The following is a 16,687-nucleotide window of genomic DNA, read 5'->3' on the forward strand; positions in this document are numbered from 1 at the left end:
ATTACCACAGTTATGTATATATATGGAGATGGAGTATAGTGGCCATTTGGTTTAGTTGTGAACGATGAGTTTTGTTGCTGTTGCCATAAGAGTTACCTGGTCAAACTAAATGTTTGTCTTGTTCCTGTTGTCTGCAGGAAGGACCCTCTTGAGGTTATGGCTAGGTAAGTCTCTCTCTCTCTCTCTCTCTCTCTCATTCCCTGTGTCTCTCGCTCACTGCTTTAACGATTTACAGCATCTCTGTGAAGTGTGAGATTAATGAATCTGTGAAATGTGTTTCCTTAAATAACTCCTAATAACTACCACCTCCATTAATTCAGTGCCAAAGGCGTAATGACCAGCAGTGCGTTTCTCTGCATGTGTGTGTGTGTATGTGTGTGTGTGCGTTTCTTAGTTCGGGGACATGTGGCCAGTAGTGCTATATGTGATATTACAGAGTCCATTAGAAAAGAGTGAATTATGGATCACTGATAAATGATGGTGTCAGAGCAGAGCGAGGAAGAGGGATTGCAAGTGTGTGTGGGAGAATTTAATCGACGGCTGAATCTGTGACGTCTATGTCACTAAGGAAAATGATGGGAAGTGTTATTAGCGGTCTAAGCGTGACGAGCCGTGACAAAGATGGACCGCGTATTTAATAATCATGAGCATCAGTTGTCCTTGACCTGGATACTGGCCTGACAGTCCGTTTATTAAAAGAAGGGAGATTTACTGATAGAAACAGAGGGAGAGTTGGATTGAGTGCTGTGCTTGTTTGTGTCGCCTGACCCGAGACCTGTAATCCATGTTCAGTCCAGATCAGAGATCAGATTGCACATTAATACTGCTAATACACAAGTGCAAAACACTCACCTACGCAAACATTCACATACACAAGACTAGTTGGCTGGGACGCTTGTAGCCTGACATTATCACTGTCAGTGGCCTACCAAAAAAGTCCAAATGGAGAAACCAGACCACCCACACATTTGCTTTTCTATCATGACATGGTCTTTTCATTCAGTTCTATTATTTTTTGTGCTATTTTATCTACCTTAGGTTGTGAATCAAGAACAGGTGAATCAGAAATGGTTTCTCCTTTTCTTGATGTTTGGTTTGGTAACTGTTCTTGAGTCTTTTGATACCATACAAAGACAATAAACAGACAGCACATCTTTCTATTGCATTGTCCACATAGTGCAGTCTAGTGTAATTCGGGAACAAACGACTCTTATGAACTGATTCTTATCAGTGAATCTGTCAAAATGATTCACAGATCAGATTTAAATCAGTGTAATTATTGAGTGGTTGTTTATATGACAACATGTAGTTAAATACACATTCTAAACAGAGTTGTGTTGTAATAAACGGTTCTTTTGTTAAAAAAAATCTAAAAACAGAAAAGAAAAGTTTTGAAGGAAAGTTTTGCAAAAGAACAAAGTTTCTTAAGGGATGCATAACATTTAAAATCATTGAAATATAACATTTTCCTCCCATCTATTTTTTTTTCCATCACAATGTTCCTTTAGGGGCTCTGTACCAAAGTATTGTATTGTTTAGCATTTATGATTAATTGAGACTAATTATTGATTGATATCACCTCTTTTTTTAAAAGCATTCAGTAAAAGAATCAATAATAGATTTTTTAAGTGGAATCAGAATTTTGTATGATCAAACTGAACCTTCACACAAACCTTTCTCATTTCTCATCTCATTTTCATTAAAAGTTCATTTAGTGTGTAAAAGATTTCAGATCTTAACATCCTTAAGCAAACATTTTGTCCCCAAAATGTAAGCAAAACCTGACCTTCTGGTACAAATGTACAAATGCACACACACACACACACACACACACACACACACACACACACACACACACACACACACACACACACACACACACACACACACACACACACACACACACACACACACACAAGTGCAAATAGCTGGGAAACCTGCAGCCTGACATTATCAATGACCTACTAAAACAAGTCCGAAATGGAGAAACTGGATCATACACGCACTGTTAAGTAGCTCTTGATATTTTGCTCCATTCATTCGTTCATGTGAAATCTATGCGTTGATTCTCTTCCTGTCTGTTCTCAAGCTTTCACTGCTTTTCTGTATGTCTGATAAGCTCCTGTCTACAACAACAACACGCACACACATACTGTAAACACACAGAGTCATTTTTCAATCATTAAAACCCTCTCAGACAGTTTGAATCGAGTGTAGACAGATTGTGTTTTGTGTGTGTGTGTGGGAAAGTGTTGTATCAGTAACTGGTTGGTAATCAGCTGTAATTGTGGAGCATTTTAAGATTTTTCAGTCCCTCTCACCACTTCAATCTTCTTCTTTTCACTGTACTCAAGAGATACTGTGTGTGCTGCAGTGCAAATTCTGTATATGTTTGTGTGTGTGAGTGTGTGTGTCCATCCTTGGGGACCCTTCACAGTAGAATGCCCTGCGTTGTTTCTTTGGAAGGGTTTAGTTTCTCCTGCAGGTAGAGTTTGTGTGTGTGTGTGTGTGTGTGTGTGTGTGTGCGTGTGTGTGCGTGTGTGTGTGTGTGTGCGTGTGCGTGTGTGTGTGTGTGTGTGTGTGTGTGTGTGTGTGTGTGTGTGTGTGTGTGTGTGTGTGTGCAGAGCCACATTAAGACAGATGCTCTTATAGGGTCCTGCACACCTATGCATAGACCTACTGCTTGCATACACGCTTATATTAAATTAGAAAAGTAAAGTTTTTCAAGATAAACTTTGATGTTTGCTCAACAGCCTCAATGGCCCACTTCATTTAAAGATCTACTAACCATCACAGGTGACTTTATACACTAATGTTCAAAAGTTTGGGGTCTGTAAGATTTTTTAATGTTTTTGAAAGAAGGATTTTATTTGATCAAAAATACAGTAAAAACAGTAATAATCTTATAATAATAGTATTACAATTTAAAATAACTGTTTCCTATTTTGATATATTTTTAAATGCATTTTAAATGCATTTTACAAAGCTGAATTTTCAGCATCATTGCTCCAGTCTTCAGTGTCACATGATCCTTCAGATATCATTGTAGTATGATGATTTGCTGCTCGGACACATTTCTTATTATTACCAATGTTGAAAACAGTTGTGCTGCTTAATATTTTTGTGCAACATTTTTTCAGGATTCTTTGATGAAAAGAAAGCTCAAAAGAAGCATTTATTTGAATTATAAATTTTATGTGAAATTATAAACATATTCACTATTTATCAATTTAATGCAGCCTTGCTAAATAAAAGGTTTTTTTTTTAACTTTTGAAAAATTTAAACTGTATGTCAATGGAAATATTTTTTATTTTGTAATTTTTAACTAGACCTGTACTTTACGATGCTATCATCATCATCATCCATTCCTCTCCCATTTTTGACTTCAAACAGAGAAAGAGACTGTTTTGTCTTTTGAGAACACTCAATTAGAATTACAAAATGATAAGGTCATTTATCATCTGTTATTCTGTCTTTTCATCAGTCAGAAATTGAGTTTGTTGGAACGCGTGCGGCTGTCGACACCGAGACCATCAACAGTAAGAGCCCGTGTGATGATGCCCGCTGCGAATCCTGAAAGCGTGTCGGGGAACTGCGGGCCGGCGGAGGCGATTGAGGAGAGTCCATCAAAAGAGGGCAAACCAGCAGGGTTCAGTAACAGAGAGCGATTCAGAACGGCTTTCAGAATGAAGGCCTACTCCCTGAGACAGAGCTCAGAGGGTATGACACACACACACACACACACACACACAATTGACATGTTCCTGATTTCAAATACTCAAGATGCATCTTTAAAAGCTGAACTTCTTTAAAGTATTAAACTTCTAGAAAAAAACAGTACCAATGGACATGTACAGTAAACACACACACACACATTTGTACAGTTAATATGCATACACAATACACACACACACACACACACACGTATACACAATCTTAGAAATATGTACGCTATAATAATAGATTAAATACATACATTAAGTATAGTAGGCACTCACACAATGAATGAATCTGACCTGGTTTTGGTGTTTGATTGTAGATACAGGTGGTCTTCCTGACCCCACCCCTGAGGAGAAGGGCTTCCCACCTGACATACTGTTGGAGGAGATGATTCCAACTCTCAAATTAGTAATAAGAGCACTGCGGTACACAAATATCATTTTATTTTTCTACTGCTAAACAGACCAAGTGTACACTACCGTTTAAAAGTTTAGGGCCAGTAAGATTTTTCTTTTAAAGAATTTAGTATTTTTACTCAGCAAGAATGCATTAAATTGATTTTGTTTATCACTATACTTATATTGTAAAATTACAGTAAAGACATTAATAATGTTACAAAAGATTTCTATTTCAAATAAATACTGTATTGTTCTTTTGAACTTTCTATTCATCAAGAATCCTGAAACAAAACTATCACTTTTTTTTTTACAAAAATATTTTTCAACATTGATAATAAGAAGTATTTTTTCTTGAGCACCAAATCATCATATTCGGATGATGTATCATGTGACACTGAAGACTTTCAGAAAATTCAGCTTCTACATTACAGGTTAAAATATATTCAAATAGAAAACAGTTATTTTAAATTGTAATAATACGTCACAACACAAACATTGAGTTTGAACAGCAGTGTACATGTAAACACTATCACTTGTATATTTTAACAGATATTTCAACTACTCTTGCTAAACTCAAGATTTTAGAATTTTAAAAAAAGTTCTCATTTGTGTTTGTGTTGAAGGATCATAATGTTCCTGTTGAGTAAGAAGCGTTTTAAGGAGACTCTAAGGCCGTATGATGTAAAAGACGTTATTGAGCAGTATTCTGCAGGACATCTGGACATGCTTACCAGAATCAAATATCTACAGACACGGTAACACACACACATTAAAACATACTCATATTTTTAATGAAATATTCTAGAATTATTATTTTTTTATTTATTTTTTTTATTGTTCCCTTGCGTCATTTAAACTGAAATATATATTCTTTTTTTATTTTGTGTAAAAAACAATCTAATATTTGTTTTTGTTTCATCTTCAGAATAGATCTGATTCTGACACCTGGACCGCCTCTCACTCCAAAACACAAGAAACCCCAGAAACCACCTTTTCCGTACCCCTCCCAGCAGTCACCTAGGTAAAATCACACCTAAAAATATATTTAGAGATTCATCAATCCCTGACATGCAAATCCTCCAGCCACATGTAGTTAAACATGCCATAAATCCATGTTATGCATTATGGCCTGTATTGGTGCTGAATTACAGATTTTTAAAGGGGTGGTTGATTATGATTTCACTGTTCTGGCTTTAGTTAGTGTGTAATGTTGCTGTTTAAGCATAAACAACATCTGCAAAGTTACAATGCTCAAAGTTCAAAGCAAAGGAAGATATTTGCTTTTAAATAAATCGTTTTTTAAGGACTACAACAAACAGCTGGTAGGGACTACACGAGCTTCCTCCCGGGTTAGTGACATCACTAACCCTATAATTTACATAAACCCCGCCCCTGGGAACAAGATTTATAGATTATCATGACAGAATATGCTAATCAATGACTAGAAGATAACTACACATAAGCTACATAAATTCATCAACTAACCATTCAGAAATGTCCTGTTGCTTCTACATGTTGTCACTTCTTCTTGAGTCTCTCCATCTTTGTCTGGCTCCAGTTTGAACATAAACATTGACATTTCCAGTGCATGTCTGTGTGAGGTAAAAGGACAGGGAGCTCTTGAAGCTCCGCCCCCTGTGCTGAGAGCAGCAGCTAATTTGCATTTAAAGGGACACACACAAAAACGGTGCATTTTTGCTCACCCTCAAAAAGTGACAATTTTAACATGCTATATAAGAATATCTGTAGGGAATTTTGAGCTAAAACTTAACATACACACTCTGGGGACATCAGAGACTTATTTTACATCTTGAGAAAAGGGCATTATACCACCCCTTTAAAACATTTATATTTAGTCAAATGAAGTAGATATAACCACTCTCATTTGAACTCTTTCATTCAGATTTAATTTCCTTCTGTGTCTTTTCCTCTCAGACATGAGTCATATCTGGCCAAGGCAAGCCTGCCAGATCCTGAAGACCAAAGCATGATGGGTAGATTTGTGCGAGTTGAGAGACAGGTACTCACTCACTCTGACAGCTCGTTGTGTGGCCTAATGAATTGTTTGGCTAAACTTTGTCGCACCACCCTCACAGGTGGAAGACATGGAGAAAAAACTGGATTTCCTGGTGGATATGCATATGCAACATGACGTCACGGGCCCCGGCCACATGACCATGGAGCGCTGCGACCCCACGTTGACCGTCAGCGTCGCAGGCGACCGCGTGTTCTGCAGCTACGGCCCGCCGCTGCACAATACACCGTATTACACGCAATCCAACACGCACCCACTGAGACCAACCGTCCTGCCCATCAGCCCACTGCCAAGCCACTCCCCGTCCTCCAACGTCAACCAATCAGGAGGCCACAGGGTGGGCACGCCGCTGTCACTGTTGTCGGTCACTCACGAGGAGCTGGAACGTTCGCCCAGCGGATTCAGCATCTCCGCTGAGAAAGAGGAGGTCACGGGCAAGGCCTCGGGGTTAACGACGGGGTCGAGCTGGGGTTGCGACCGCCGATATTTAGCGGAGGGCGAGACGGATACGGACTCTGATCCCTTTACCCCCAGCGGACCCATTCCACCCTCGTCCACCGGAGACGGGTTCCAATCCGATGGAGCGTGGGGAACACCACCCTAAAGACACACACACACTCTTTATAAAGACTACAGACTTTGTACAGCACAAAATGACACATAAAGACAGACATAATACTCGTCATATCTAAATATGTATCCACTTCACGCTTTACCCCTGCAAAGTCGGGCTGCACGATATATTGAAATAAAATTGATATCGCAATATGGTTTAGTGCGATTTTCAAATCACACACACACATCGATTTAATTAAATAAATACACATGCTACCGGCGCAAGAGTGGCACTGCTCATCTACACGCGTGCAGTCCATGATACAGTGCTTCACTCTGGACCACGAGCTGTCTGCGTGAAAACTGCAGTTTCACTCTACTTGCCAGCAACCTGTCAAAAATAAAAACTAAATATCAATAAAGACGTAAATATTAGTATTGTAATTTTACAGTGACAAAGAAAAAAAAATTAAAGTCGCCATGAAATCAAAATTGACACATCTTATTTTTTATGGAATATTGCAGTATTTATTATAAATGATTTATCTGTGCACATCATTATTTTTCATGTGACTCATAATCTTTAATCAAAATAACTCCCCCTCCCTCTTGCAGGGACATCGGTTTTCTGATGATGCGTTTACTGGCATGAGGGCGGGACAATAACCTGTCACTCACATGACATCACAGCAAAACAAACCATCAAGTCCAGCCCTACATTTTTTAGGATTTATTTCACTTGGATATACATCACGACAGGGAAGTAAAGTCTTTCGCAACTTCTGTTTCATGCCGACTTTAATTTTACGGTTACAAAAAATATATATTTTTATTAAATGGTCTTTCTTATTTTACAGTACAACAGTTACAATATACTTGTTTAATATATTATTTAATAATAATCACAGCAAAAAACACAATTATTATTATTATTTTATACTGATGGTCGAAACAGTGGGAATGTGCCCTATGCAAACACAAGTGGAAAGATATATTTTTAAACTTACTTACTGAAAGCGGTTTGTGTTATTGTACAGAGTAAACCACTCAAATTTAAAAAGAAATCCTAAATCGTTCAGCCCTAAAAGGAAACATTTTTCAGCTTTTTTAAATAATTTTTATTTTGCACTCCCCAACAATATCACCCTACTCATTCTAGAATTAATCATTCTTTCCAAATATAGCTATTAAAGTCATTTGGTGAACGTTCCTATGTTGTAATTCTTTCATATTGCAACATATAGCAGAAAAAGCAAATATCGCAATGTCAGTTTTTTCCAATATCGTGCAGCCCTACTGCAAAGCAAAGAGCACTGCATGGAATGCATGCGTTTTATCTCTAGTGGTAGACACTGCACTTGGCAGATCGAGACTGTGTGGTTGTATTTGACTGGGAACTTTAAGGGAGGAGAACACAACAGATGCTATGCCATTTTTGTAAACATTTATTTTTCTATTTACATATCTTTTCATATGCATGGACTGCATGATTCATCCACGGAGCAGCTAAATGTATCGACGTCTCCTCCGGTTTGCACTTGCTTTCATTTTGAATACTTCGGTTTGAGGAGAGATCGCGCTAGCTTCTTTCTCTGCACACCGTGAGCTTGTTTTTAGTTCCCTTTGCAGATTGTACAAATCTTTTTACTCTAGTCAGCATGAACTGCACTCTGGGATATTGCATATTTTCCGCAGAATGAACGTCGCCACTAGCTCTTTAAGGACCAAAAGCAAAGCCTCAGTTATGAATTCCTCAAGTGTCTGGCCTTAATCCAACCAATGAGCACATCCCATCTGTGAGCGGCACATCAAACTGCCAGCTCAAAGAATTTTGACACTGTAACGTAGGACCAACTTTCCCATTGTAACCACAGCTTTCTTAGGGCAAACCTACATCCATCACACAAATCATTCCAGGGAAAGACAGGACTTGACTGTGGGAACTTAGCAAACTTTACCCTTAGACAGCAGACTTATTTTTTAACTCTGATCAGCTTCTCTGTCAAATTACAGTAATTAATAGTCACACTAACTGAATGCATTTAATCAATTTAATCGATGTCAGTTCTTCCCCAGGTCAAGTGTTATTTAGTATCACTGAGATACTATTATAGTTTTTATTAATATTTTTAAATTGTTTTTATTTTTCTATTTTTATTTTAGTTTTTATTTCAGTTTTAGTTGTTTTCGTATATTAAGTAAATGAAAATGAGAAATGTTGCCTTTGCAACTAGCTGAAATAAAATAAGTTCTTATATATTTTATTTCAAGCAGCAAAAATGTTTTTTATGGTTTTAGTTTTATTTAACTAGAACAACCCTGCCCCAAGATTATGGGTTATGCATATCTACTTCCCTTTAATATCGAATTATTTTTAATTAATTTATTTTACAATTGACAGTGTATACATTTAATATCACTGTTTTTTATAGTCTCCAATCAACCGAGTATGTCTAGATTTAGATCAATTAAAAGCGGATTAATCTGAGGTTCAGTTCATTTGTCAAGTCCAGTGTGAATTAAGTCGAACAGCTGGTCGTGTTGTTCCAGTCAGTGTTGTCATAATTTCCATCTGCATCGTTTGAAATAGTTTTATTCACCATCTCATTCACCTGAACAAGTAGTTCTGACTCAAGGGACTTGATGCTCAGTAAATCTCCTTAAATTGCACAAATGTGAAATAATGCAACACATTAATTTAGGGTTTGAGAGATAATTAGTACATAAATACAGTAGCAGCTGTAAATCTGTAACAATCAAGACTATGAATTCAGAGAACAAAAGCCATAATATGGAAATTAACAACTATTCTTAATGCATTTACATTTGTTCATCTGCCGTTTATGGGCTTTTCTCTTTATTCATTGTCTTTTCTGTTCTTTCCTTCTCTGTTTTTCTGCCTGCTAAAATCCTGGGGTTATGATGAGGTCAAGGCAGTAATATGAGATTTAGTATGATGTTTGATGCTTAAAGAGATAGCTCATCTATTGAAAATGTGACTTACTTTCTTCTGTGGACGAAAAAGAAGATATTTTGTCCAAAATAAGAATGTTTTTGTATTTTGTATTTCATACAATGAAAATCCAAAACTATGGAGCCATGCGGGAATCATGAATTAAAGGGATAGTTCACCCAAAAATGAAAATTCTGTCAGTACTTACTCTCCCTCATGTTGGTTCAACCCCGTAAGACTTTCGTTCATCTTTGGAACACAAATGAACATTTTTTGGATGAAATCTGAGAGCTGGCTCACTCCTTCATAGGCTGATAGGTAATCAATATCTGCCAGCCCAGAAAAGTTAGTAAAGACATCATTAAAATAGTCCAAGTGACTACAGTGGCTCAAGTTTATCAAGCGACGAGAATACTTTTTTGTGCGCAAAACCCCCCCAAAACAACGACTTTATTCAACCATCTCTTCTCTTCCATGTCATTCTCATACGCTGTTGACGTAGTGTAACAGCGCAGTGTTTCTGGGTTGTACGTCAGAACGTGGGCTCACTCTAACCTACGTTCTGACGTACAACCCAGAAGCGCTGCGCTGTTACACTACGTGAACTCACTCAGGCCCACACAGAAGAAAATGAATAGTTGAATAAAGGGTTAGGTCGTTATTTCGGTTTTTTTTTGCGTACAAAAAGTATTCTCGTCACTTGATAAACTTAAGGTTGAGCCACTGTAGTCACTTGGACTATTTTAACGATGTCTTTACTAACTTTTCTGGGCTGGCAGATATTGATTACCTATCAGCCAATGAAGGAGTGAGCCAGCTCTCAGATTTCATCAAAAATATCTTAATTTGTGTTCCGAAGATGAACAAAGCTCTTACGGGGTTGAAACAACATGAGAGAGAGTAATTACTGAAAGAATTTTCATTTTTGGGTGAACTATCCCTTTAACCATTCTTTCCCATGACTTACTAATACGTCAGCACTTTTAACTAATTCATTCCCTAATTTTAAGTAAATCATACACACAATATAATAATTTGATCCCTCGTTTTACTAAAACGTGGCCACGTTGTAATAATTCGTTCCCTTGTTTTAGTTAAATCAAAACGAGGGACCAAATGAATAAGTCGTGGGAACAAATTCTTAATTTGTGGCCACGACTGAACTAAAACGAGTGAACGGTTTCTTAATTCGTGGCCACGATATATATTTTTATCTGCATGTCATGTGCAGGGCTCTGTACAAAACAGACATTTTTCAAAATCTTTTTTTTTTCATACTCTGCGGAAGAAATTGTTATGTGACATGATTTAAATGATGACAGAATTTTCATATTTGGTGAACTATCCCTTTAAATGTCCAGTAAACCTGCGATCATGTGACTTAACCCTGCCGCTCATTATCATCTCAGACTAAACACTGGCATCAATACTTAAATTGGTCATGTCATGTCGTAATTACCATAGTTAGATGACGAACTGTGACGCACATCTTTATTTTGCCAAGTTAGACGCGTTCCTGAGTCAACATATTTTGTTGATCTTGGAACAACATTCCTGTCTGAAAATCCCTACCCCAAACCTAACCCTACCCATAACTTATCCCTAAAATCAGAGGGAAATGATGTAGAAGCACCAAACCCTGGTTGTAAGCCTAAACTTGACATAGACTCTAAACTTGCCCTCAAATCTGATTGGTTGATTGGAATGTTGTTCCAGGATCAACTTCTTTGTTGAACATGATGTACTTGGCGATAAATCAAGTTCTGCACCGGTGACATTCTACTCGGAGATGTTCACGTACTTGGACTCTGGACTTGGACAACACTATTAATGCCAAAAATGTATCTGCAGAGGTCATGTGGTACAAGTCGGAGCTCTCAGAAACTCTGAGTTTACAAGTTGTACTTTGCGAGTTCTACAAGGACGTGAATGCTTTTTACAAGTCAGAATCACGTAATTCCGACATTTTGTGCACGCACCTAAACTCATATGTTCGTGATCTCAAACTAAACACTGCAATCTATTTTAAACTAGTCTCTAAACACAGGTGTCCACTGTTAACACACACTGTTGCCCATTAGCATCATAAACTAAACCTCTCAGTCACTCATCAGTCTAATAAACTGCCCATTTTTATCTGTTCATTTTATCTCAGACTAAAAACGGTCAATTATTATCTCAGAAAAAATACGGCTGCCCATTATTATTATTATTATTATTACCTAACTGCAATGACTGCTATCTCTTTTCCTGTCTGACTATTGACTGCTATCTATTCTGATGTACACAGAGACACTGCTGTTTATTGTTTGTGCCTTGGCCTTTTAGAGCACCAGTCCCTCTCTGCCGCTCATTTCGTTCTCTCCATCATGAATCAAACCTGCCATCATTTTGCTTTTTAGGCCATCCATAATCGTTTTGCTCTCAGTGGTATCAGTAATGCATCTGTTCATTTTACTAGGACCTATTCGGTTGTGTATTTTCCTTTTAAAGACCTGACAAAAGATGTTTTAGTTCTCTCTTCTTTTTGGTTTCAGATGAAATTATTTCACACTAGTGGCCTTCTAAGCTCTTATATTCATTCCAGTTTTGAATAATAATCTTTATTTACATTCTGGTCAAGGCCAGTTTTAATAGTTTAATTTGATGAGATAATATGCAAATGTTATGATGAACTTGATTTTTTATGTTAAATCTTCAAATTGCACCAGTTAGTAATAAAGTATATTAAAATAAATGTTGACGTTTGTTCTTGTTTAATTAGAAGTAGTTTATGTATCTAAACAATGACCATGTGAAGTATTTTATTACAATTTGAAATAACTGTTTTCTATTTTTAATATATTTTAAAATGTTATTTATTCCTGTGATTGTAAAGCTGAATTTTCATCATCATTACTCAGATCCTTCAGAAATGCTGATTTGCTGCTCAAGAAACAATATATATATATATATATATATATATATATATATATATATATATATATATATATATATATATATATATATATATATATATATATATATATATATATATATATATATATATAATACTATCAATCAATTAAAAAAATTACTAATTAATTACACATTTTTCTGTAATTAATCGCAAATAATCGCACCTAACATTAAAATTAAACATTAAAAATTTAAATATTTTTATATTGTAATAATTTCAGATAATTTCCAAATTAATGTAGAAACAATAAGAAAAAACAACATAAGACAGCATATTTTAAATATTTGATCTAACAGGGAAATAGGCCTATACAGAAATTGAATAAATTATCAAACATTTCAGTTTTCACTGCATAAATTATCGTTTTAATATAGACTGATCCTCATTAAAGCTACAAAAGTTATTCAGTCAAGAGCAGCGAGTGATTTTCTCTGACTCATATCCGATGTCCTCACAACTCTTTACGGTCATTTTAGACTTTATTTAACTCATTTAAGACTGTGCTTACGAGGATACTCGACAAAGCTGGCATTTTGACATACTTTTGTGTGTTTTTGTCCATTTAAGCGCGAAAGAAAACTCAATGTAATGCGGCCGACGTATGAAGTGGCTTTCTGTGCGCATGAGTCCTGTGTGTGTCTGTCACACAGACAGGAGATACACAGACAGTATGCAAATACAGTACTTTTTTTGCATCTTATCATGTTTGAATAGCAGTTTAATAGCAGTTGAGCGGATGATAGCGCCAATATATATATATATATATATATATATATATATAAATAAATTAAGTGAAAGTAAATTAAAATTGAAAACAGTAATGGGATTAAGTAACATGCCTTACCTGTAACATGTTACACCCAGTATTGATCATGAACACCAAAGAGCCTGAATTCAGAGTGCAGTAGAGTTACGATAGCAGAATATAGGTGGAAATATTGTGCTGGACACAAGTAGAGGGGTTGTTGTGGGAATGGCCCGCTGCCTGGTTCTTGGTCTCCAGGACAACAGAGTTTCCCAGGCCTTGCTCTGTCCCAGACATCATACGCTGCCAAACAGGACAGAGTGCATGAGAAGAGCGGGTTAGCATATACAGGACATGTGATTTTCATATTTAAAGAGAGGCCAAAAGTGTGCGCAAGTGTCAAATTCAGGTAGAGAGACAAGCAACATCTGTAAGTGCAAAACAGGCTATGCTATAATTTGGTCAATTGTCTACACAACTATAGTGAAACGCCAAACACGGGCTCTTTAGGATGTTTGAAATGATTGTCAATCACATTAGTATAACAACTGAATCTGTGAAATGTATGCATGTGTGTGTGTTACATTTAGCAGGAGGGAGAGAATCTATATCTGTGAGAGTTTCTTTGTGTGAGTGTGAGAGAAAGAGAGAACGATTCTATATCTGTGAGAGTATCTGTGTGTGTGTGTGTGTGTGTGTGTGTGTGTGTGTGTGTGTGTGTGTGTGTGTGTGTGTGTGTGTGTGTGTGCTGGTTTGAGAGCAGGTCCTCTGTGTTTGCCAGCTGAGCTCAGGTGACACACTGGAGGGCTATTACAGCCTGCTGCCCTCTCCGGGGACCATGATGCCCTGCTGGTTCTGTGTGTGAGTGTGTGAGAGACAGCGGACAGCGAGCAGACGGCTGTCTGTGTCCTGCAGCGTCTGCGTCTCTCTTCTGCAGGTGAGTGTGGTTTTTTTATTTAGTTCACACTCTTCCTCACACACTCGGCGTTTCAGCTCATGCACTTTGAATATTTAGCTATTGCTAATGTTGTACACCTGCTTTTTTATTATGTATTTGTTTTATTATTTCTATATTTGTATTTTTTATGAATAGTGAAATTTTAGTTTGGATGAATGAATAATTATGTCTTTGTCGAAATTTTCAGATTAGATAAATGCTGTTAATTTATCTTTGTATTTTTTGTATTGCACTGAATTAGTGTAGTCCTACTACATTTGACATGTATTTATTCATTTATTTTCAACTTTTTTATTTTTAAAAGAGTTAAGGAAAAGGTTAAGGGAAAATGATTTCACAAATTTGTTGAAGGTAAATGTCTGCGTTCAGACCAACTTTACACAGAAAAATAATCATGTATATAAGAAACTTCTTATATAAGAAAAAATATTACTCTCTCCCTTCTCTCTCTCTCTCTCTCTCTCTCTCTCTCTCTCTCTCTCTCTCTCTCTCTCTCTCTCTCTCTCTCAGTTTGTGTTGTAATTACAGCAGGCGTCATTAAAAAGACAAAATCTGATGGACTTACTGAAAGATTAAACATTTTGACTGTAATTTTTCCACACTAGCGTTAAAAGGATTTTTGTAGCTAAATTTCTCTAGAGGATTGAGCTGGTGCTGTTGTGCCGTTACTAATGAGGTCTTTCATCTTTAATGTTATTTGCTCATTTTAACTTGTGAACATCATGATCTGTGTAGAGAGCTAGAGAAGAGCCGCTGATAGAGGCTAATTGAGTTTGCGGTGACTGATCTACTCTCTGTGGAAATTAATTAGAATTGTCAAATCGTGTCACACTTGGCAAACAAAGAGCCTTGAGCTTTATTCCACAAATCCACATGCATGTCCACACCAGAGTCAGAAATCAACCAGGACTCAGGGCAAAAATAGAAGAAACCACAAACAAAAGAAAAAAAAAAAAAGGGAAAAATTTCCCTGGTAGTTTTTTCTGATCATTTCATTCCACTTTCATTAATTTCTGAAAACTATTTTTAAAATGTATTGTAGCAATCGTTTTTGTCTTAGCATATCTTCTGCATAATTTATAGCTATTTCGTACTTGGTGTTGAATGTTTGATGTTTTATTATTTCATATTATTACAAAAAATATATGCCCGCTTAGAGGTAAAAAAAATGCCATGAAATTCTATTTTTATTATAGTTTTGTTAATATTTTGAATTAGCTTATATTCTTATATTTTTAGTTTTCATCTTTAATTTTTTATAATTATGTCATGTGCTTTTGTCATATATATATATATATATATTGCTATATGGGTTTCATTTTTAGTTAGTTTTCATTTTTACTTATTTTCAGTAAATCATGCTTCAACTTAAAACTTTGTAACTTTTAGCCCTCTAGTGGTTAAAAAACAAAACTGCATGCATTTTGCGGAAGATCATTATTTTTTTTATTTTTTTTTTTTGCGGAAGATCATTATTTTGATTGTGCTTCGACTCTGCGTGACTGTGCGGATGAAAATGACCCTTTACAATAGATAGGCCAATGCTTCACAATGAACTCTGTTAGAGAGCTATATCAATCGTTTCATTAAAATACCTTAGGCCTACTCACCTGTTGAGTAATAAAATCACAATGTCTGCGCCTTAAAGCCAAGCCAGTGTTGTTTCTCTTTTTTACAAGCTCTGTCGCGTTCTCTTTTTGCCAGCAGACTCTCCTCTGTTCAGTTTTAGTTTTTAACTGGTGGTGATAATTCCCAGGAGGTTTGAGATTTAGGTGCTCCATGTCGGATATGTCGAGACACACACGGGCGAGTGACGTATGTATGCAATTTCCCGCGAAAACCATCCTGTCAGCCAAATCTAAAATATAAATCAGGGTGAAACAAAAATACGTTTTGGAAGAAGTTTTGATGATGTATTGACTCATTTAAATTTAGTTAATTTTTAACAAAAAGTATAGCCTACCATATGCTTTTCAGCTAATATTTATATTTAATTTTATTTCAACTAACAATGTCAACAGTTAATAGTTAACAATCAGTTGGCTGATTGTCAACCCTGGCTTGATTTGGATTATTATTTTTTTTTTTTTTCATAAAAAAAAAAGTTTCTTTTTAACAAACCAGCAGTTATGCTATGCAGTTAAAAAAGCGCGTCAGAGTAGCATTACTCATGTTGATGGCAGCACAGTCTCAACTCTGCTGTTGAAAGCTCACTGCATAAAATGTATGTTCTCATTACTATGTAAACATTTTTGTTGATTAGCTATATGTAATTTCTTAAGGGACAAACAGGTGCATAGTATGAAATCTTTGGAATGTTGCTGTTCATTGTTTTAGTGTTTTTAATAAACGTGTTTGCTTTG

The 16,687-nt window shown here is 36.3% G+C and overlaps 1 protein-coding gene across 1 annotated transcript in view; it reads left to right on the forward strand.

Annotated features, from left to right (window-relative positions):
- Window positions 1-6,758, forward strand: part of kcnq3 (potassium voltage-gated channel, KQT-like subfamily, member 3) — a gene marked incomplete at both ends in the record, with an annotated part of 49,810 nt that extends 43,052 nt beyond the window's left edge. The window contains 7 exons of the mRNA XM_081374266.1: window positions 138-164; window positions 3,486-3,721; window positions 4,041-4,146; window positions 4,743-4,874; window positions 5,045-5,140; window positions 6,055-6,139; window positions 6,216-6,758. Of these exons, the coding sequence (XP_081230392.1) occupies window positions 138-164; window positions 3,486-3,721; window positions 4,041-4,146; window positions 4,743-4,874; window positions 5,045-5,140; window positions 6,055-6,139; window positions 6,216-6,758 (1,225 nt within the window). The remainder of the gene's footprint in view (window positions 1-137; window positions 165-3,485; window positions 3,722-4,040; window positions 4,147-4,742; window positions 4,875-5,044; window positions 5,141-6,054; window positions 6,140-6,215) is intronic.
- Window positions 6,759-16,687: the final 9,929 nt, after the last annotated feature.

This window comes from Scardinius erythrophthalmus (genome assembly GCF_964197995.2).
Source record: "Scardinius erythrophthalmus genome assembly, chromosome: 9".
Lineage (NCBI taxonomy): Eukaryota > Metazoa > Chordata > Actinopteri > Cypriniformes > Leuciscidae > Scardinius > Scardinius erythrophthalmus.